The 23,646-nt window shown below is 41.9% G+C and overlaps 1 protein-coding gene across 2 annotated transcripts in view; it reads right to left on the bottom strand.

The window, feature by feature from the left end:
• Window positions 1–1,540: 1,540 nt before the first annotated feature.
• Window positions 1,541–23,646, bottom strand: part of tanc2a (tetratricopeptide repeat, ankyrin repeat and coiled-coil containing 2a) — an 826,495-nt gene continuing 804,389 nt past the window's right edge. For both annotated transcript variants that reach the window (XM_067969114.1, XM_067969115.1), the window contains 2 exons: window positions 15,851–15,951; window positions 1,541–8,830 (listed from right to left, as the gene is read on the bottom strand). In XM_067969114.1, coding sequence (XP_067825215.1) covers window positions 6,853–8,830; window positions 15,851–15,951 — 2,079 coding nt within the window. In that variant the 3' untranslated portion in view covers window positions 1,541–6,852. The remainder of the gene's footprint in view (window positions 8,831–15,850; window positions 15,952–23,646) is intronic.

Genomic DNA, 23,646 nt, shown 5'->3' with positions numbered 1-23,646 from the left:
TACAGTTGCTTCATGTTGGCGTACAGGATGGTGGGGGCTCCAGAGGAGACTGCTGAGAATTCAGGTGGGTGATATCTTTCTGCCAGTTCCACCAACATCCTTGGCCTCAGGTTGCAAAAAGGTGGACGCAAGGACTTCCCATCCCCCTCCCAAGGAAACTTCAGCGATTCTCAAATGGGGCGTAACTGAGTCCTTTCCCAAATTCCACCCTAAAATATGAAAACAAAGTTCAGCTCATGAGAGACCATTGAAAAGCTGAAAGTGGAAACCCACAAAAGCCAGTTGGATTGACCTATTCTCATAGGGCCACGACTGAACGGTGACATGAAATTTCAGAGACAGACAAAACTACTCTGGCATTAAGCTGATCAAAATATTTGGCCAGCAGTGCTAAGGTACAAGGTGCCAAAAGGTAGAATTACCTCTTTATTCTGAGGCTGAAATCCCTAAAACATTATCTGAATCAGCAAGATCCACAAGACCTTTAACTACGTTGAAGTAGACTGAATGGAGTGGAGGTGCTGGAACCAATGAAAAAGATTGCCTTCAAGACTTAATCATTACAAATGGTGCTTCTAAAGCCAAGATCAATTATAAATTAGGTTTCTCGTCAAATACGGGGGGTGAAGTGGGATTCAGCCTCATCTTTCCAAAAGTAATCCTAATTTGGAATGGTTTGCCTTCAAATTTCTCAAAGATGGAGGGTTCTAGATTACACTGACCCTTTCTGGCCTGTTTATGTCAGCTGGGGCAGAAGCACTGAAGCAGACTTCCCAGCAGCATGTAGTGTTGCAGTTTAAATATAAAAGCCAAGTTGCAAAGATCAAGTCGCTTATTGCTTGGTCCCACCATGATACAGAATCTGCCTTGATCAATGCTCTTGAAATGGATTGGGCTCACCAAAGTCAATAGTCATCCTATGCTAAATGAATCATCTTCTAACCTGGAGTGTATGTGCTTCATTTTAGATTTGGGCAGCAGACCTATTCACAAAGACTGGCCTTCAATGAATAGAGGAGTATGTAACATCCTGTCTTCAGGGAAAAGTCCCATGGCTCATTGTGCAATACTCGAAGCCTCCTGCAAGGCCATACTGGAATGCTTGAACAAAAACAAGATGAATTACAGTGATGGCAAAACTTCAACTGTGCTCGCATGCCAATGTCAGAACTTCACGAGTCAGGATCAGACAATTCTAAAGCAAAAGAGATTTTTCCAAAACTATGCCTACTGGGTACGTGATGCAAGACCTTGCTTCTGATATGGGAGAAAAACTACTGGGGACTGGTTTGAGCAGCATTATGAGGCAAGATTACATGAAGATCACTTCAGAGTTCAAAACTCCTAGGAGATTGCTCCTGTGGAAAATGAGCCTGTTCTCATAAGGATGAATATTAGCAGTTGCTAACACTTCTGTTTACATCCATCTTGCATATTGTGTAGAATTTGTTCTGCGCTTTAACACTTCTATCATGTCTGATGGGATTACAGATAATTTATACCTTTTTATATGAATTTCAAAAATAACCATTAATGAAAGTTAGGCAGTTGTGTTTCATTTAATTTGAAGTGTTAACCATTTATAAATAGGTACAGTATTTTCATACAGTAAATTGTACAGATTACAATCTGTAAATGAAAAATAAAAACAGAAGCATTCATTTAATTTTTTTTGTTTTGTTTTTGCACTAACTCACAGCCCACATGTACAGACAATATTACTCTGCTCAGCAAGCAATACAGCAAAGAGAAATCTCAATCCAAAATATGGAAAGGGCCGCAGCCCAGGGCGACCTGGATACAATATCACAACCGTTTGTAATTATTAATCAGTAACTGGAACAAAACATGCAGTTTATAATATACAGAGAAAAATCCTTTACATCAAAAGAGAGGGGGAGAGAGGTGTAGAGCGAGAGAGGAGAGTAGAGAGGAAGACACGAGAGAAAACCAAAGATTTTTATACAGCTCCCCAGCTGGTGCCTCACTGTGTACAGATGTCTTCTTGGTGCATTTTTAACAGTACAGCAAAAATAAAAGAATCCATGAATCCACACAGAACTGACACATGGTACAATATAATTTTCTGCAATTACATTCAAATATTTAGTATGCTGTTCTATCATTTTCAAGGGGAGAAAAAAAGTACCTACATGCATCCCTGCCGCCGCTGATCCTGTATCTATTTATTCAACAAAAAAAACATGGAAACATTGCACTCCTCATTAAGAAGGAAAATTAATTCCTGTTATACACTGTACTCTGTTTTGGGTGAATCACTAAAGGACCAGACTGTTTTTGGTCCAAAGTGTGCTATCTATCCGGAGTGTCAATACCATTAAGTTTGATAATCTTACTGCAAATATACATAATCATACTTAAAATCAGACTGAAAGTTTAAATGTACATTACGATAAACAATGTTCTGAAACCTCACAGGCCTATTTTCAATGTGATAATTCTGGTGAAGGTCTGACAATTGATGTCCATGAACTATGTATTGCACCTTGCCCCAGTATTTAAATTTCCTCCCTTAACTCTACAATGAATGTGGGAAAATAAGCCAGCTCAAATATCGGACTTTGGGATCACTAGAGAGAAAGAGAGAAGCAACAGATAATCAGTAAGATATCTGTAGATATGTAACCACTAAACTACATTTTCAAATCATGGCACTTTTTAAAATAGTAAATTCCTGAATGTTTTAAGTAGCTCTCCAACACTGCACAGTACAAGGTTTAACCAGATTCTCCATGGTGATTCATTGACACCTTTTGTTGGTCTATATAGACTTGACTTTACAACCCTCACTTATTCATGTGCTAAGGTAATGATTACTACATTCCATTAATGTGGATAAGGTTCTTTTTTTTTCTTTAAAAGCCAATACATGTGTAGTATGTATACTGAATTTGAGTGTAGTTGCATCTTAGAAACCAAGAAGTTAAAGCATTAATGCCTCACAATTTGTTTCAGTTAAAGGGGAGGCTTCAAAACATCACTGGAGTAATTGGAAGGATGTTTGTTATGTTATTAAGATATTGTTGCTGAGGGTGAGTGTATCTGTTTACATCAGGAGCTGTCAGTAACTTTAATGCCAGGCATCATAAATTAAAGTTAAGTAAATTATGGAATCATACAACAGTAATTCAACGTTCTGTAAATAGGCCAGAAAGTATAATTCGATCACATTTTAGTTATAAAATGTTCCTTCGGTTATGTGCAGAGGGGTAATTTCCATGGCTCTGCTGGCGGTAGGAGTGCATTGTTCACACTGACAGCAAGTTATGCAATTGGATAATTACTGAAACATAGCCTAAGCGGGCCAACAAAAGTAACACTGTCTCTTCAGCACAAACTGCAAGACCCACCAAGATGTATGTAAATATGCACTTTAGTAACAAGTCTTAGCTGGTCCGTGTAGAGCTAGCTAGAGATATGGGCAACAAGAATATAGAGTAGCAGTGACAATGATGTGTTAGCGAGCTCCTGTGATCTTAAAGGCTGCAGGCTAGAGGAAACATTCAGCCAACACAACTTAACTCCAAATTAAGTTTTCGGTTAGTCTGTTGGTAAATCTTTTATTAATAATGGGCTCCAAAGGCGTTTTGGAATACGAATCAAGCTGAATAGGCATGATCAGGATTTATTCAGAACATAACCCAAACTGTGGCCCTAATTGTGCATTTTGCTTAGGCCAGAAAAATGGTACTGCCATTTTGTTTCTACTGCATTGCTACAATGGTAATTTTGCATATGTCTCTCTGGCCTATGGTAACTATTTCTACAATTCATATGCATCTGCTTAAGTCAATTTATACCATGCTCCATGTGGTTCATGGAGGCTACCCATCTGTAACATCTGTCTCCCTGGCAGTTTTGGGGAGCTCTCCTCTCCTTACTAACTCTTACAAATCAAGTTTCTTTTGCCTAGAGTCCAGACCAATAGAATTTGCAGGCAGCAAATCCAAATACTCATCCTCAATGATTAGTTGTGCTGTTTTAATCTAGATTTATAAACAACATAGTGTGTAATCAGTATACATTACATGCCCTCTCTCATCAATGTAATGGTGGGTTTCTACTATTGAAATATGTACTACAAAAATATTATAGGCATGTGGCAAAAGACTGATTTTTGTATGCATTTTCAGGTAACACATACCATTTCTATTTTATGCACAATATATACACGGTGAAAGTGAGAGTTAAGTTGTGCGCTGTTGGAGTTTCCAAGGAAGAGCGTTTGAGGAATGCTGGATTAGTGCCCGACAGCGTGGCACTTATTTACAGCAAACCTTTTTTGTGCTACTAATGTAGTATTTTGCTTTTTTCTGTGAAATACACCAAGGATCACAACTGTTTATCTCCTAATGAGAACACACTAGTCACGATTATCTATCCAGTATATAAAGGTTAACGATAAAGTGCACTCATATACAGGAAATACAGATGGCAAACTTTCAGTACAAGAATTTTGTGAAATAATGTGTTGGTGTAATTAAGGAACTGCACATTGTGAATAAATGTGTTTGTTTTTTTGCCTATCCTTGTGTATTTTAATGCTAGGATGACTTCATACACTTTGTTTAACTGAAGTGCACTTGGGGGACATTTCCAAATATGAATAGAATTACATGGCAGTGAAGTAGAAACTGACAAGGGCAAAAGAAACTCTCTCGCAAATGAAGTCTGGCAATGTACCAGTTTATACACTCAGAAAAGGAAACAGAGAAATGAGGGTAACGAAAAGGAAAGTGAATGTGAGGCATGAATGATAAAGATGGGAGTTAAAAAAAACTGTTACTGGTAATAAATAGACGAGGGAAGATGATGCACCATGGATCAGTATTGACACAGTGAGCTCCTGGTGTTGATTAGGTGGAGAAAAGGTGGTGCCAAGCAGAAGACAAACGCTTCCCACAGGGAAGACATGGAGAAGCAAGTAAGCCAAGACATGAACTTCATACCAGTTCATTCCACAGCAATTGTGTCTCAGTTCTCAAAGCAGGGTGTCGATAACCCACTCTCTGCTTAGAATGAAGGATATAAAAACAAGAGGTAGAGGGGAGGGAATTAATTGAAAACAAAATTATATAAAATAAGGTTGGAAACAAATTCAGGGATGTTAATTGGGACAAATAACCCAAGCTTGATTCAAGTACATGTACAACATGTTCTAAGTCTGTATTTAAGACACGAATACACTATTAAATTATGATCTTTTTAGATTGGAAGAACAAAGGACCCAAACAGAACTAGTTCTGCTAGGTGTGTTCATTCTGTCCTAATCAGATAGTGCAAGTGGAATTTCTAGGATGGGATCCTAAATCTTGCAAGGAAAGTGACATTGCTGAAACAAAGACAGTACAGGAAAAGAAGGATTAGAATATAATGGGCAGCTTTTTGGTTAGTGCCATCAAATCTGATTGAGGATTACTGCTAAACATATATAAAAAAAACACTTTAAAATAATACGGGTAACAAACACTACAGTCCTGTAAACAGGCATTTGTGCGTTTTCTCATTATCCCTTTGAGGACGGCATATTTCAATACCATCAGAAATGTTAACAAAATTCCAATTTTTTTATTCCAGGTTATTGGGATAAGAACGGCCCAGAGCTACTGAACATTTCTCTAATTTTTTTTTGCAACTTTAAGCATTGGAAATTTTAAGGAAACTATGTTTGCAGTTGCTGTAGGATAGAAAACGGTGTGAATTCTGAAAGTGTTCCAGTGCTGACACTAAAAACAGCAAACAAATTTCAATAAGAATGACTGGTTTTCTTTTCAAGTGCGATGGGACAGACACTGCAGTCAATGAAAGAGGAGGGGAGGTTGGCCAGTAAAAACATGGAAAGTATCATGGGGGTGAAGTTCCACAGGGGGTTGAGGTGGGCTCTCCCACTCGTCTGGGAGAACAGCCCTGGAAACCCCAGAAAAATGGCATTAGTGCCCTTTTTCTGGGGTTTCTGTGGCTCTTCTGCCAAAGATACGACAAAGGATCTGGAGAACGCCCTTGGAAAGTCAGTCCCCATATTCTACGCTTTGGGAGTGTCCCCTTCTATTCACACCGATTCAACAATAGTTGCACCTGGTTTAAAATAAAAGTTTAAAAAAAAATTACCTGATACAAGTTGACTTAACTTAAAATACTCTTAAATATTATTAACTATAGGTCCGTAGAGAGCAAAACGTCATACATCATTTACAGTATTAAACAGAATAACCTTGCAGCTAAAACAAACATTGACTGTTTATCTCTGAAGGTAAATTAGTCCTGATCCCATGCTAGTGCAGAGAATTGATCTCGAGATTAAATGCAGATTGGTGTCTGAGGTTTTGAAAACGTACCGACAGTTCTGTGTAATGCACCCATTACGTATAAATCATAGTAAACTGATTACAAGCTGTACAAATCACAGCAGTGTCTTTGAAAATAAATGTCTTTATCTGCACCATATTTTAACTTATGTGTCAGACTTCTTTAAAAAGCCTGAATACAATTACCCATAAGTACATTTTAACCTACCTATGTAAAGGAAAAATGTGAACTGACCTGATAATGGATTAGTCTAATATTCGTCACTTAACATTCATACTTGGATATTCATTTCACCTTTTTTTTTCCCCCTGACATTTAAACTTTTGTACAATAGTTAGAAAAGTTAGAAACTACTCAAATAATTAAGCAATGGAATAGAACTGAACCCACTACTGTTTTTTTCTGACTTATTTCATACGTAAGTGGAAGCAGCTTCATTGTACAGTGCACTGTGTGGCTACATGTGCAAGAAGTTTAATTGCAAACCTGCTCACAACATGGGATTTAGACTCTAGAGGATTCCCTTTATACATTTGACTCTACGAATGGTCTCTTTGGTTTTAAAGGTGATGTTGGCCCTTGTCGTGAGTCTCTGGAAAGCTGCCGATATATGCTGTCCTGGTATGCCTGTGAAACAGGCAATGTTCTAGCCACCTTCACATCTGGGTACGAGGGAGCCTGACTAACCCTCTCCAAAATCTCTGCCCGGGATCCATTGGTCAGCTTCCCATGGGAGACGCACATGTCGTCCTCTATCAGGTGGCCGTTTTGGGCATTGTTAGTCTTATTGAAGAAAGCAATATTACTGACTGGGGGTGGACTATAGGAGCCAGACTGGGGGGACATCCCTCCAGAGGAGGTGGGGCTGGTGATGACAGTGTCGACAGAGGACACAGCCCATGTTCGGCTCTGCTGGTGCATGTGAGTGTATTGCTGTGTCCGTGCTGTTTTATCTATGATCCCCATGAAAGGCGTGGTCCTGGAGCGACCAGAATCTCCGGGGTAACCTTGTGTTGGAGAGATGGGGGACTGTTCTTCGCAGGATCGGCTTTCATAAGAGGGTTTGAGCGGAATCTCCATCTGCTGGATGGAGGCAGAAGGTCGGAATGAAGACACAACGTTGGAGCTAGAAGAAAGGCTATTGCTAGAAGGGGAAAAACGAAGGCCAGTGCTTTGAGAATGGAGCAGTGGTCGAGGCGTTGGTGGGTGAGGTTTAATTTCTGGAGGATTCACAGTGAGTGCCCTCCTGATCATGTGAGATACATCTGGAGATGCAATCTGGCTGGATGGTACAGAGGACCTTTCTAATTCATGCTTGGAGTGGGAAACTGGATAATATGATGCAGACTGACTGCGACCAATCTGAGGAGTTTGGCCATACCTCATCCCTCCTCGGAAGGCAGAAGAGGGTCTTTGGTTATGATCCTCTTTAGTCATCACTGTTCCTGGATGCTGACAAACATTGCTTATTGCACCTGCGCTTAGACTGGCTTGCACATGCTGGACAGGTCTGCTGTCTGCCACCACTCCACCCATTACAGGCTGGTAAACCATGCGGCTTTGAGTAGGAGCCATATCAACTGAAGACGATTGATGCTTGGTGCTCATGGAGTGTGGCCCCTGGTTGTAGGCTCCACCAAGTATAACAGCACTAGAATGTACTGCAGAACTGGGCTGGTTAGTGCGTACAATTTGGGCCTTGGCTGGTTGTAATCTAAGCCCTTGTTGGGGTAGACCTGCTGGAGGTTGAGATAACTGATAGGGTCTTTGGGCCATTTTGGACAAAGGAGACTTTGGCCTACCGGGAAGCTGACCTATGGTGGGTTCTTGTTGATACCGGACTGGGGAGCCAGACTGAGGCCTATATACACTCATACTATCTGCAGGAGGACTAGCTCTGTACTGTGGGGCTCGACGTAATGGTGAAGGAGGGGGACTTGATTGATATTCTTTGCTTTGTCCACCCACTGGGGGTGGGCTAAAGCGATAGGAAGACCCCTGATGAGCAGGGGAGGTAGGTGGTGGACTAGGCCGATAATGAGAATTCTGGTGAGTAGGAGAAAGCGATGGCGATGTGGATTGGTACCCCTGCCGAGTAGGGGAGGAGATTGAAGGGTTTGGTCTGTAGTCAAAAACTTGGTGGGAGTTGAGAGGCGAGCTGGATCTGTAGGTGGGCTCACGGTGTGCAGGGGAAGGAGGTGGACTCTGGATAACTGGCAGCCCTTGGCTAGGTCTCGGTTCTGTCTGTAAGCCAACAGAGACATTGTCCAACTCCTGCTCCAAATATTCCTCGTCATATAATTCATGTATAGAGTCTACGTCTTCTCGCTGAGTCTGTTGTTGCTGCTGCTGCTGCTGCTGCTGTTGGGCATATTGCATCTGCTGGCTATACTGCATCTGTCTGAACTCCTCTTCTACTCGTATCAACAAGCGTTGTATCTCACGGTTATTCGGGCAAAGCTTCACGGCTTCATGCAAATCTTCCAGAGCGGCTGGAAACTGCCTGTATGAAAGGAAAAGGTGTTAGAAATAAATATACTCTTGCTTTAGAGACATTATCCAACACTTGCAAGTTGCCTTCAAAAAATTCGAGCAGATAGTCCACAAAGGACAAAAAGTAACATCTACCTGCATTCCAGGGTGGCTCCCATTATCTGTATATCTGTATTATCTTAAAAGATTCTCCCCATCCCCATGTTTCTGGGGCTAACCTCATGTAACTCTGCGCTCAGTCTTCTCACACTCTACCGCTAAATCTGCGTTCCCAAATGAAAGAAAGAATTTGATTTATACAGCGCCTTTCACGTTCCAAGGGCGTCCCAAAGTGCTTCACAGCCAATGAAATACTTTTGAAGTGTAGTCACTAGCATAATTTAGGGAAACGAGACAGCCAATTTGCACAAAACAAGGTCCCACAAACAGCAATAAGATAAATGACCAGATAATCCATTCTTAGTATGTTGACTGAAGGATAAATACTGGCCAGGACACAGGGAAAACTCCCCTGTTCTTTTTCGAATAGTGCCATGGGATCTTTTACATCCACCTTAGAGGGGAGACGGGGCCTCGGTTTAACATCTCATCTGAAAGACGGCATCTCTGATAGTGCAGCACTCCCTCAGGATTACACTGAAACGTCAGCCTAGATTATATCTTCAAGTCTCTGAAGTGGGACTTGAACCCACAACCTTTTGACTCGGAGACAAGTGTGCTACCACTGAGTCAAGGCTGGTTATTGATATAACTCAGTAATGAACATGCACACCGTGATTGTTCAGGACACATATAATTCAAAATAGTTTGAAGTATTGTTGCAAACCAATTTCACAGACTAATTGGCTGACTAGTTCTTGCAGTTACACTTCTCACGTCTGATGATCAGAGTTTTGCCAGTCTCAAATACAAAACAATCCCAAATCAACAGCTGTTCTTCCTAATAACCTCTGGTGAGAGTGGAAAGTGTCTGGCTTCCTGTCAGTAATGCCCTAGCAATAGGACATCACACTACTACTATCTGTTCAAGGCATGGCACAGACATAGTTCTGTTTCAGTGCAGTCAATGGATCCTTGGTACAAAAAGTATAAAAAGGTAAAACAATTTCAAGCTATGACAAGTCAGGAAAAGAACAAGTGAGCTAGCAAGAAGCTTTGTATGTGGAAGTAGAACTTCTTTTTCATTCAATCTCTACAGATAGATAAGTAGACCAAAACAGCTTAAAAGTAGATGAGTTTTCTAGAAGCACAGTAGTGCTGAAATAATCATCTGCCTGAGCTCTCAGGTCAAGACAATAATAACTGCTTTAAGTTAGCTGCCTTGCAGATTTCTTTAAAAGAAACCCACCTTCCACATACTGACTACAAAGGTGGCCACCACAGGAGTAATGTAAGGAGTCGCACAACACCAGGTTATAGTCCAACAGCTTTATTTGAAATCACAAGCTTTTGGAGCTTTGCTCCTTCGTCAGGTGAGTGAAGGGTTGCATAAAGGCACAGCATATATAGTCAGAGAACAATGCCTGGTGATTACAGCCTGGGACTTCAGCAGTCAGGGACATTCAGCCTCCGATCTTCGGGTAAGCGTTCTCCAAGGCGGCCTTCGAGACACACGACAACGCAAAATCGTCGAGCAGAAATTGATAGCCAAGTTCCGCACCCATGAGGACGGCCTCAACCGGGATCTTGGGTTCATGTCACGCTACATGTAACCCCACCAGCGAAAAAAAGTTATCTGTTTTTAATACAACTGGTCATTCTCTCTCTCTCTGTCTTTGTGATTGACCCCTTGTGTATTCAGTATTCTTGGATGTACTGTTTCCCTGACTAACCTGTCTGAACATCATTCACTCCTTTGATTGCTGTGATTATCTCTCTGCCGAGGTGTGATAAAGGGCAGTTAGAAAGATGATCTGTAATCACGAGGCATTGTTCTCTGACTATATATGCTGTGCCTTTATGCAACCCTTCACTCACCTGACGAAGGAGCAAAGCTCCGAAAGCTTGTGATTTCAAATAAAGCTGCTGGACTATAACCTGGTGTTGTGCGACTCCTTACATTTGTCCACCCCAGTCCATCACCGGCATCTCCACATCACCACAGGAGTAGAGTGAGCTCTAGCTTTTCCTGGTGGGTGCTGCCTTACCAGGGAGTAACTAAGAGAGATATACTCCATTATTCAAACTGCAAATCATGCATTTCTCTAAAGCTTTGTTCCCAAAGGAAACAAGCAATTAGGTTGAAGATGATCCTTTATTCAAACTGCATAAGAGGCATCAATGACAGTTCCTTTCAAGAGAAGAAATGGAGATGATGGATGATACTGTAATATCCTGATATAAATGATACACAAGCATTGCTTGGCAGAAAGGAAGAACTTAAGAAATGCACTAACCACGTGCCATACACAATCAGAAGGAATCAGCTGCAATTGATGCAATTCACCTACTTTTCACGTCAATACTAAGGCTAGTAATCGTCAAGAAAAAAACTGAAAATTTGTGGGTTCAAAAAGGTTCCAACTTCAGCTTGCTCAGAACTAAATTCAAGTCCCACATAGAGACAACTGTGGTATATTTCCTAGGGATCTTGTACAAACTGGGATACCACAGGATATCTCCAACTGAAGGGGTGATAGGTGGAAAGTGCAACATTACTCTCAGACAGCTTTGGAGTGAGTCCCTCAACCTGCAGCACTTAAAGGCACAAAGAATGGTTTGAAATGAGCCATGGCACCAGTAGACAATATACCTGCAATTGTCATTCTATGCCTTCAAAATGGAGGGTTTCTGGGAGGCTAGGAGTTTTGTCAATACTGATTGCTGGAACCTTAGTTGCTCTAGGTTAGCTCTTTTAAGGACCATGCCATTAAACAGAATGTCTGATGTTAGGTCAGAATGATTTCCCTGTAGATTATGATGGGCTTGTTGCCTCGTGGGGTCAGGAGGTCTGAGAAGCAAGTTGTCATGGGCCATTAAATAGTGAAAGGAAACTTGAAAACCAACAAATAATGAAAACCAAACTGATAAAACAGCAAGACGACTTTTACTACTGGGAGAGAACATACCCCACTGCCAGGAATGGGAGAAAAAGAATGAAAGGGCACCTTCATATTGAAGCTATGTTACAGCAGAATGGGAAAGATAAATACCTGATGTGCAGTGTGTGAATTTTCTCATAGGGATTGCCCCCTTTTTGTATTGGAGGAAGAATCATATCTCCAAAGTTATGAAATCTCAGTGAAGCACTGGCATTCATGTGGGTTACTGTGGTAACAACAGTTCCAGAATGGAGAATATGTGATTAATGCCGGAGACACAGTCAAACAACGTAACTAGCTCAATGCCCTCTACTGCAGCAGAGGAACAAGCTGAAGCATCAATATTACCATTCAAGATGAATTTTGAAATTTGTTCTTTACTATGTATTACTTGATGGGATGTAGTTTTTGTTTCCAGTTACAAGTGTGATCTAAGTAATATGCAACTCTGTCACTTTAACTTGTTCAGATAAAAATCAATTTACACAAAAGTTCCATCTCTATCTTCAGTTACTTTTGCAGACTTTTCTACAATTTTTTTCTTTTAAAAATAAATCCATTGCTTAATCTCAAATATCTATGTTAAACTCTTAGCTCTAGGCAATGCGTTCCAGCAGCATTCATCCCAAGTCTTAAAAGTTCCCTCATTGGTTATACTACAGGGTAGTGGATGCACATACATAGGGGAGTTTGGATTGTGTTAGCCATCTTGAAGCTCAAAACGTCCAACTCTAGTACTGCATACCAGGCTTACTCATCACTAACTGCATCATCCAGGTCTTTATGAAGGGCTTTAGCAAAGAGGCATACCATCCAAGGTGATCAGTGACAGACAGGCATTGGCAGGAACCCTTTCTCCCTATATCCACCTCCCTTTTTTGCCACAAATTCACCTCATAGCTTGGTCCTAGATCTTACACATGGACTTCCATTGCATACTTAAGAGTTCTGAACCCCAAAAGAGAACTATTTGGACATGTCTAATATGCCACAAGATTAATCTGTATAGGAATTTTGCCATTGTTAGAAAAAACAAGATGGACCAAAATGGCCCTTCACAGCATGATTCTTGAGGACTGCGTCCAGGCTGAAGTTAGAATCCACCAGAACTCACAACTGCTGATATAGGTCAACAAATAGGATAGGCACCCCTTGTATTTTTCAATCAATACCTTCGAGGTACTCTCTTGAGCCTTGCAAGGCCATGATACCACATTAGGGAGGTCCCATCACCAGATTTCACTCGTTGGCCCAGTCTTCAAAGCAGTGAGCAGAGCACACCAAATCCCGAGGTGATTCTGCCAGCAACACAACACCATCTGTGAGAAATAGTGCTGCAATATTTTCAGAAATGCCTGGAATAGATGCTCTGAAGTCATTCTATACAATCATTGATGAAGACATCGAATAGAATAGGCAACAGTGACAAACTTGCCTTATTCCTATTTCAAGAGATAGGTTCAGCAAGTATCCATCTACCATAACATGGAGCTGGAATACATATTCTAAATAAAATACAAAAGTTGGGATTGTACTCCCATAGTTTCCAGCTTCAAAATGAGGGTCATATAAGCACTAGGTTGGACATCTTATGGACAACTGATGAATGCAATGTAATTGGGATTCTCTTGAGCTTCATGACGTCTGCAATCTTGTATAAAGCCACAAACTGTCCACCACATTCCTCAAGAGCAAAATCTCGTTTCTGATGTTCTGACATCTTTCAGAAGATCTGAAAGACGTGCTGTGACAACCTGAAAAACCATATTAAGAGCCCACTAATATCAGTGAGATTTCTCCATAGTTTTCAGATTCACTAGGATATACTTTCTTGTGGATAGAGACCACAATTGTGCTGTGGAACATCAAAGGTATATGAACATCAAACAGAATTCTATTCACCAGTCTCAGAGGGCAACTCCAAAGTGAGTTGGTAATTCTTAGCACTGTTCACCAAGACCACTGCCATTCCTACCCCTTGCTTCCAGCAGCTTTTAAGAAATCAGCATGAATACTATTCACACCCGCTGCCATACCGAGGGGCACAATGCACAATCCAAGTTTTCCCATTAAGGCCTGTGCAATATACTCCAACAGTTTATCCAACCTCTATGTAAATATGTCCTTACTATAGCCTGTTGGCTGTATAAGGTTCACCCCACACCCCGAGGAGGGCCTTTTGGATTTACTGGAGAGCGCTGGACTTGTCAGTCATTGGCACTAGACCAGAAGAGCTCATTACAGCATGACTGCCAGCAGACTTGAGTCAATGGAAAAATAATTTAGGATCATATTTACATAATTGCACACCATTATGAATAGATGCAACCTACTGATCTTGCTTCATCGCCATAATAACTCTCCTGACATTATGATGTGTTGCTTCATAATTGATCTTTGCAGCAGTTCTTGATTGCTCCAAAGAGGATTCAAGTAATGCTTTATAGGCCTTCTGGTTCTGCCCAACAGCTCTCCCTATTTTTGCAGTTCCCATACCAGGATCCTGATTAGTGGGCTGGGATGCTCTCGCTTCAGTTTGTTTATGACTTCAGCTGCTGAGGCAAAGAAATCATTTGCCACTTCATCTTTCGTCAAATCCATCTCATAAGGAGTCACACAGATAGTTTGCATGTTGAATGCCTTGGTCCGTTCACTTGCAGCACAGAAGCAGTAAGCCACACTGACTTGACAGGCATCTTCTGTCTCAGGACCGGCATCCTGCTCAAGAGAGCAAACAGCAGTCCTGTTGATGAAGAAGGTAACTGGACAGTGGTCCAAGTTTTCCAGCGATGTCAAACAATGCACAGAAGATCCACTAGAGGGCCATCTAGATTAAGCCTAAATTATCTCTGCTGAAGGAGCTTCAGTTTCATGTTCCATGGCTTGCGTTTGTTCATGGTAACACAGCTTTCAATTACAGACTGATTTGCATCGGTGTAATAACTTGGATTTGGATAACTTAAATAAAATATCTGATCCAAATTAGATTCCACATTTCTGATTTTTATCCTTATCTCTGTAACCTCCTCCAGCCCTGCAACCCTCTGAGATCTCTGCGTTCCTCAAATTCTGGCCTCTTGCTCATCCCCGATTTTCATCGCTACACCATTGGTGGCCGTGCCTTCAGCTCTTCAATTCCCTCCCCAAACCTCTCTGCCTTTCTGTCCTCCTTTAAGAAGCTCCTTAAAACCTATCGCCTTGACCAATAGTCCTAATATCTCCTTATGCAGCTTGGTGTCAAATTTTATTTGATAATGTTCCTGTGAAGCGCCTTGGGACGTTTTACTATGTTAAAGGTGCTATATAAATGCAAGTTGTTGTTGATTGGATTTAAGAGTGATTTTTCTTTTGTTCTCTCCATATGCCAAGCACCTTCCTTGCCTGTGCCAATACCATTGTACAAATGCCTGACATAATTGTAAGATTATTCCAGGGGAATCTCCTCCCTCACAATGAGGAAGTAGCTAGTCTCTGGTCAGCAGCTCTGCAGGATGACATGGACCACGCTTGTAATTCAGATGAGGGAATCATGTTTGAAAACCTATACCGTGGAGCTCTGTGGCAGAGTATCTTATTAAAGATTTTAGTGGTAAACTTCATACTGTTTTTGATGCAACATTATCTCTGGGTGTCTTATCTAATTAATCAACAATTTGTCAGAAAGTTTTATTTCATTCTTTGAGGACTGGGAGGGCTGTTCAGCTTTCAAAATACATACATCTTTTCTACGATTAATCTTTTTCAAGTCTTGAATCAAATTTTAATACATAGAGTATCCTTTCAATTATTTAGAACACTGTAAAGTTGATATTTTTTGATTTTGGTGCGGAAATGATAAAGGAGTTGATAACCCTGCTAAATAAATAGGCAAGCCAAAACATGGGCAGCAGAAATAAATTGTAGTGTATGAAGAACAGCTCATTATTTTTCAATAACTAGTGCCTCATGTTCTTCCCCAGGTTGAAAGCATTTATTTCTCTCCCCTTTACCTGCTGCTTCGCTTTGCTCTAGCTCTGGCATAATACGCTTCATAAGCCTTGGGTTTCAGCTCCAGTGCTTTGGTTGCAAACTCCTCCGCCATCCCAAAATCCTGCCAGACACAACACATATATATTAACAATTTTGAGGTACTGTGTCAGAGAAGGGAAAATTCCAGTAACAACAGTGCTGGAAACCATCACTTTCAGCAATGGCATTTCTCACCCATTTTTGTCAGATTACAATGCCTCAGTAACAAACAACAATGAACTGTCTGCATTGCACCAGGAATTGAAGGTAGTCTGTTCAATGTGAAGGACAAGACTGCAAGTCTGATCTACAATCCTGAATTCCCCAAAATGACACAGGTAGAGCTTATTATTACTATTCAATTATAGAGTCAACTACTGTGTGCATCACCTGCATTGGTTCTTTGCAGCTTTCATAAATCACTGATGTGACTCCGAAAGTAAAAGTGAACATTTCTTTATCATGAACATGCTAGAGGAAGTGGCTGCTTGGTATTGGGTCATGTGCTGGTATATTTCAGGAGCCCAGTTCAAACTGGGGTTGACTGTTCAGTCTGAACATACGTTCCATACATGCTGATGTTTAAAACACTGACTGTAGAGTAATTGGGTCCAGGATGAATTGTGAAATGACTTGCTGTTTTGAGTTGGTCTGGGCTCAACTGTGAAGTGATAGTGCAATCACACACAAGTTACCCTGCTCTAAACTGAAGGATCATATATAATTTAGCAATCTATTCACCCATCAATTTTTAAATATTGCAAACTGTAATAGCTTGGTTCTGGCCTGTGCCATAAAAACAAGATTTGTGGTTTTAAGGGAGTGTAATGCTGCAGCTGTGGAAGGTTAATAAGAAAACACACTCATTTCATACAGTGTATAAAAGCTCATACAATAAACAGTAACTTGAACAAGAATGACAAACCTCTCCATGTATTGTGCATGAACTTAAATTCACTCATCTCAGATATGCAAGAATTTATTGTTTTGATTTTTCATACATGAGCCAGAATTCAGATTCCTGATTGAATCTAAACAGTAAGGTTTTTGTGTTTTCTGATTAGGCTGTTAATGGGTATTGGTTTATGAGATATTTAAAATAGAAATAGATGCTGTTTTCCCCTGTGTTGCTGACACTCCAGCCTTTCAGTCAGTTGTGACATTACTGTATGGCAGGGGATTGGGATAAAACCATTGCTTTGCTTTAAAATAACTCCATGAGTAGATTGCAAAGAGAGGTGGGTGAAATTTGTCTTCAGTGTTAGTGCAAACGGGCGATAGCGAATTGGAGCCTGTTTTACTCTCCGCATGATTTTCTTTCCCATTGTGGAACAGTAAATTGGGCGAAGTGTAAAACAGGCTCTGATTTTGTGTTAACGCCCAAGACATGTTTCACCCCCAGAGACCTGGCTTCAAATGCAGTTTAGCTGTAAAGATAAAATTCACCTTTCTCTATCAACTGTAAGGGTTAGTTTCACTCATTAACCAGTCCCCAGTCAGTACAGGTTCATTGTGAAAAACTGCCCAACTCTGCCAATCTCATGCAGAGGTCATGAGACAGCTGATATGGAAACCGTCTCAATTTGATTCAGTGGCAGCACTCTCACCTCTAGGTCAAAATTTTGTGGGTTGAAGCCCCACTCCAGGACTTGAGCACATAAACTAGGCTGATAGTTCAGTACTGAGAAAATGCTGCATAATAGGAGGTTCCATCTTTTGGATGAGATGGTAAACCAAAGTCCTGTTTTGCTTGTTTCGGTGCATGTAAAAGATCTCATGACACTATTTTGAAGAAGAGGAAGGAATTGTCCTGGTGGCCTGGCCAACATTCATCTCTCACCAACACCAAGAAAACAGGTTAACTGGTCATTTATCTCATTTGTTGTTTGTAGCACCTTGTAAATGTTGGCTAACTATTTTGCTTACATATAAAAGGTAATTCATTAGCTGTGAAGCCGTTTGGGATGTCCTAAGGACAAGAAAGGAGATAAATTATTGCAAGTTCATACTTGGTATTGAACTGCAGCATACAAACAGGAATTGCTGTCATTTCTTTGGATAGGGAGGGGAGGAGGGGAGGAGTAGCAGATTAGAATCATGTGAAGATCTGGTTAAATCTGAGATATTGCCACTTTGGTCAGGTGATCTTCCTCGTGCCTATCTAGTCTTCTTCTGAACCACGCTTATAGTTCTTCGACTAATGCAAATCCAAACAGTATCAGAAAAAGAGCAGCTGGGAAGGCTGCAGAGGAGCTTTCCATCTGATGGTTGAACATATCTTTGAAAAGTAAAATAACCTCCTTCCTCTTTTACTGAACCTCCACATACCCACAGGAATACAACAAAGTAGTGCAGAAACTGGCAGTGAAGTAGTAAAGGCCTACATATGTCAGCTTGGCTCAGTTGGTACCACTCAAGCCAGAAGATCGTGGGTTCAACCCATACTACAGACTTCAGCATATAATCAAGGCCGACTCTCCAGTGTAGTGAGGGATTGCTGCATTTCTTGAGGTGTCATATTTTTAGATGAAACGTTAAACTAAGGCCCCATCTACCTGCTCTAGTGAACATAAAAGATGCCACAGCACTATTCAAAGACAAGAAAGGAGTTCTCTCATTACCCTGGCCAACATTCCTTCCTCAAGCACCACCACAAAAATAGATTGGCCTCAAAATCCCATGCTGTTTTCACAATTTCTTTAGTGCAAAATCAAGGCAAATATTTTATACGTTCAGCAAATGGGGTGAATGCCATTTCACTGGTTTTCCCACTCAAAATGGACCCCCTGGAATTTCCGATTGCTTTTAGGCCCTCTGCTCACCAAGTCCCAGCCACCTAATTAGCATACGTTATAATGAGGGCCAGCCCCAAATCTCCTGGTTTTATATTTGTACTGCACAGGGGGTAAGTTAGAACGAGAGATACAAGGTGCGTCTGTTGCCAGGATCACCTGAGACTGGCGGATGTGAGGAGTTTTTGAGCCTGAATGGTGCTGCAAGTTTGAAGTTTTCTAGCTAGGAACAAGTTTTTGGAGTAATTTTTTTCCCATTCAGCCTAGAGAGCCTTGGACTTGCTTCTGACTGTCTGTGGAGGTGAGTCACCACTGGGAGATTTTGACCCCCACCCCCAATGAAGGCTACTCAGGCACATTCCCTATGAGCATACCTTTGAACAACATTATCATGGAGGAAGAGAGGGTAGAAGAAAGAAAGGAGGCAGTATCTAAGGAGGATGCACTCCACCAGATAATACCCCTCCCCACAAAGAATATCCAGGCAACACAGGTCCAATGAAGACCTTAATGAGGGGATGTGTATAAGAAGAGCACACTTCTTCAAAGAGGCAATAGGGGATCTCTGCCACTTACTATATGAGGACCTGCTGCCATAGTTATCTGCCTGCAAAGCTCTCTGTGGCTACGAAGGTAATGATCACACATTTATGGCACAGGGTTTTTTCAGGTAGCCATGGGAGATCTCTGTAATATCAACCAGCCTGCATGTTTTCTCAGGTGCCTGATGGACTTTCAAGAACTGGGCGAAATCATTCTTGGCACCACAGCAGGAGCTCTCACTCTTCTTCATCCTCCTCATCTTTAGCATCCTCATAGTTGACGAGGAGGAAATTCGACCTCTCCTTATTATCATCTTCCACTGTCCAAGAGTGTGATAGATCTGCACAAAGTGGAGGTACAAGCTAAGAATGAGTGAGCATAACCCCCTTGGAGAGCAGGGCCTGAAAGCTTGCGGCTGTGTGGTGCTTCATAGGGATGCTGTGGCAATGGCATGGGGTGCAGCCACTAAATTGGCAGCAGCACTGTGCCCCAGACTTCACCATCACCCATGGCAAGAACAGAGTGCTTTCCCATCAGCACCATGGTCCGTTACTTGTAGGAGTGAGCTCCTTGATATTGGGGATTGTCCCTCTGGAGCCACGTCTCTCACAGGCATTGTGCCCAAGTTTTTCCTGCAACATGATTAGGCGAAGGATGGCAATTGAGACTGCCTCCCAGCTGGCATCGTGCAACTGATGTGAGAGATGTGGTGGTATCATCCTGTTGAAGTGGAGGAAAGGAGGTTTAAGGTTGTGCATGCAAATAATTGCTGTTAAGAGAGATGACTAAACATAAGATCCCTCGTTACTACCCCCTTTAACGAGAGTGCACTGTGAAGAGTTAGTTGTGCAGCTTTTAGTTTAAAAGGGTGAAGAGTGTACTAGTGTCCAATGAAGAAAGGAAGAGTGGCTAGTATGTTATCTTGCCTGCCCTGGTCCTGTGGTCTGCAGTTTTTGGGGGTTAATTATGGCATTTTCTGATCATCACAATTGTGAAATGCAAATTGTATGATCATAGCCATTGAGTTTCAGGAAAAGTAAGACATCCTCAGCCACATTGCAGACTTGAGCATTGCTGAACAACTACGTCTAACCCAAAGTCGCTGAGGTGTCATTTGGATGAGTAATGCTTTCACAATGTTCTTTATCACCCAACTGTAATATGCCATATTTATAGGGCACAGCACAACCTAACAAACCATTTTTGTTTCAAAGTGGCAGAAGTAAAATGTCAGGATGTTTTGGGGCTTTATTTAAGAAAGCAGTCCATCATCACTGTATGTAAGTTTCTTTCCCCAACCCAGGAAAATAACGTACATTTTTCACAGAGTTTAATTTGTCAATGACTGCACCAGAAATCATAGAGTGCAGCAGTGTGCTCTGTCATTGAGTAGTAACGACACAGGAGCACATTTGTGACTTCCTGCATGGTAAGTCTTTGATCTCAGCCATGCCCTTGAGGGAGGTACAGGATGAAGGTCACGGAGTAGGGAAGGAGGTAGATACACTTATTGTAGTCTGCTTTTGTATGCTAATGTCGAGTTAAAGCAGATCAGGAATAGCAGACCACCTAACTGCCCAGTTTGTTGTGAAATGATGCACCCTACAGGGAAAACCTTAAAAGAGAGGAGAAATAAATGCAAAATTAGGTTAATTATTTTAAAATTGAAGAATAGGTGTTGTTCTCTCAGAAGTACTGGGCTGTTCTCATTAACCTGAATATGCCACTATCATCAGGCACAATAATCTCCTTTGTTAACGTACATCCTCCAATTTATATGAAGCATCAAAAATCTACTCAGCAAATCATTCCCTTTTATAGATTCACCCTCATCATAACTGAAACTGGAATTAAAGCTCTAGAACTCTATCCTATTTAATTTTATACCATTTCAATCAAATCTGCAACCAATTCAGTTGAATTTTTTAAAAATTCGTTCATGGGATGTGGGCGTCGCTGGCGAAGCCGGCATTTATTGCCCATCCCTAATTGCCCTTGAGAAGGTGGTGGTGAGCCGCCTTCTTGAACCGCTGCAGTCCGTGTGGTGACGGTTCTCCCACAGTGCTGTTAGGAAGGGAGTTCCAGGATTTTGACCCAGCGACGATGAAGGAATGGCAATATATTTCCAAGTCACGATGGTGTGTGACTTGGAGAGGAACGTGCAGGTGGTGTTGTTCCCATGTGCCTGCTGCTCTTGTCCTTCTAGGTGGTAGAGGTCACGGGTTTGGGAGGTACTGTCAAAGAAGCCTTGGCGAGTTGCTGCAGTGCATCCTGTGGATGATACACACTGCAGCCACTGTGCGCCGGTGGTGAAGGGAGTGAATGTTTAGGGTGGTGGATGGGGGGCCAATCAAGCGGGCTGCTTTGTCCTGGATGGTGTCGAGCTTCTTGAGTGTTGTTGGAGCTGCACTCATCCAAACAAGTGGAGAGTATTCCATCACACTCCTGACTTGTGCCTTGTAGATGGTGGAAAGGCTTTGGGGAGTCAGGAGGTGAGTCATTCGCCGCAGAATACCCAGCCTCTAATCTGCTCTTGTAGCCACAGTATTTATATGGCTGGTCCAGTTAAGTTTCTGGTCAATGGTGACCCCCAGGATATTGATGGTGGGGGTTTCGGCGATGGTAATGCCGTTGAATGTCAAGGGGAGGCGGTTAGACTCTCTCTGGTTGGAGATGGTCATTGCCTGGCACTTGTCTGACACGAATGTTACTTGCCACTTATGAGCCCAAGCCTGGATGTTGTCCAGGTCTTGCTGCATGCGGGCTCGGACTGCTTCATTATCTGAGGGGTTGCAAATGGAACTGAACACTGTGCAATCATCAGCGAACATCCCCATTTCTGACCTTATGATGGAGGGAAGGTCATTGATGAAGCAGCTGAAGAGGGTTGGGCCGAGGACACTGCCCTGAGGAACTCCTGCAGCAATGCCCTGGGGCTGAGATGATTGGCCTCCAACAACCATTACCATCTTCCCTTGTGCTAGGTATGACTCCAGCCACTGGAGAGTTTTCCCCCTGATTCCCATTGACTTCAATTTTACTGGGGCTCCTTGGTGCCACACTCGGTCAAATGCTGCCTTGATGTCAAGGACAGTCACTCTCACCTCACCTCTGGAATTCAGCTCTTTTGTCCATGTTCGGACCAAGGCTGTAATGAGGTCTGGAGCCGAGTGGTCCTGGCGGAACCCAAACTGAGCATCGGTGAGCAGGTTATTGGTGAGTAAGTGCCGCTTGATAGCACTGTCGACGACACCTTCCATCACTTCGCTGATGAGGCAGTAATTGGCCGGATTGGATTTGTCCTGCTTTTTGTGGACAGGACATACCTGGGCAATTTTCCACATTGTCGGGTAGATGTTGTGTAGAATTACTGAGATGTAGCAGTGTGACATTTGATGTGTTAATGTTGAAGTTGTCAATCCACTATTAACGGTGACAGGAACTGTCATGTCAGACAACAGTCACATCCACAATTTCCAGACATAGCCAATCTGAACTAAGCTGGCGTGTAGAAGAGGGGACCATCGAATTCAGTTTCACATTCAAAATCCTGACCACGAGGTCAATTTTAAACTCTGATCATGATAATTCAAGCAGAGGGTGCAGTTACACTTGTTATAACCTTGGATAGAACCCATTAATATAAATCGCATCAGAGCAATCATGTATGAGAAAATCATCTTCAGTATTGCTTGCTAATGTCGTTAGCAAGCAATTGCTTTCAGCGAGAGATGTCAGAGGCCAATAGTGTAGACACTAACTGACTGCTGATGCTCAGCCTTTATCTGATGAGGCAAAAACCTTCTTCTGAAATAAATTAATTCCAATGGCATAGCATTGCAAATATTAACCGCAGCTTTAGGTAATAAGGTAAACTACTGCCCTTCAGGTTAGAGCACTGGTTATGAACACATTATAGAAGCCAATGCTGGATTTCAGAGTCTTACCACAACAGCCCTCTACTGTAGCCAGCGTTTGCTTACTCCTGCTCACGAGTGGTTCTTACTGGTTGTAATGGGCTGTGGCTGCATTAGTACATGGTTGTTACACCTAGATGCAGGTCCTTTTTAATTAAACACTGGCAGGATGAGTGAAAACTGGATGTTTAGCAGCTTGTCCAGATTAAAGTGGTATTGAACCTTGGTTACAGAAATTGCAAAAACTGACTAGGATTGTTAAAAGGGGATTGAGCGAAAGTATTTTTTGCATGATTTAAAAGGAATTATTGCTTTTAAGGAAATTATTACAGAAGGCATCATGCACAACTGATGGCATATTGGGAAGAATTTACGATTAGTGCTCTTGGCGCAGAGCTGCTTGCGCATATTGGCAATCCGGGCATAGAGGTCAGCACACACTTCGTCCATTGTGGCCAAAAAGTCATATAGTAGGCACTGGCCTCTGTGCCCAAATCCAGATACAAGAACTCCTGTTATGCAAGG

The sequence above is a fragment of the Heptranchias perlo genome, chromosome 30 (genome assembly GCF_035084215.1).
Source record: "Heptranchias perlo isolate sHepPer1 chromosome 30, sHepPer1.hap1, whole genome shotgun sequence".
NCBI lineage: Eukaryota > Metazoa > Chordata > Chondrichthyes > Hexanchiformes > Hexanchidae > Heptranchias > Heptranchias perlo.
This window is presented reverse-complemented; position numbering and strand designations above follow the sequence as displayed.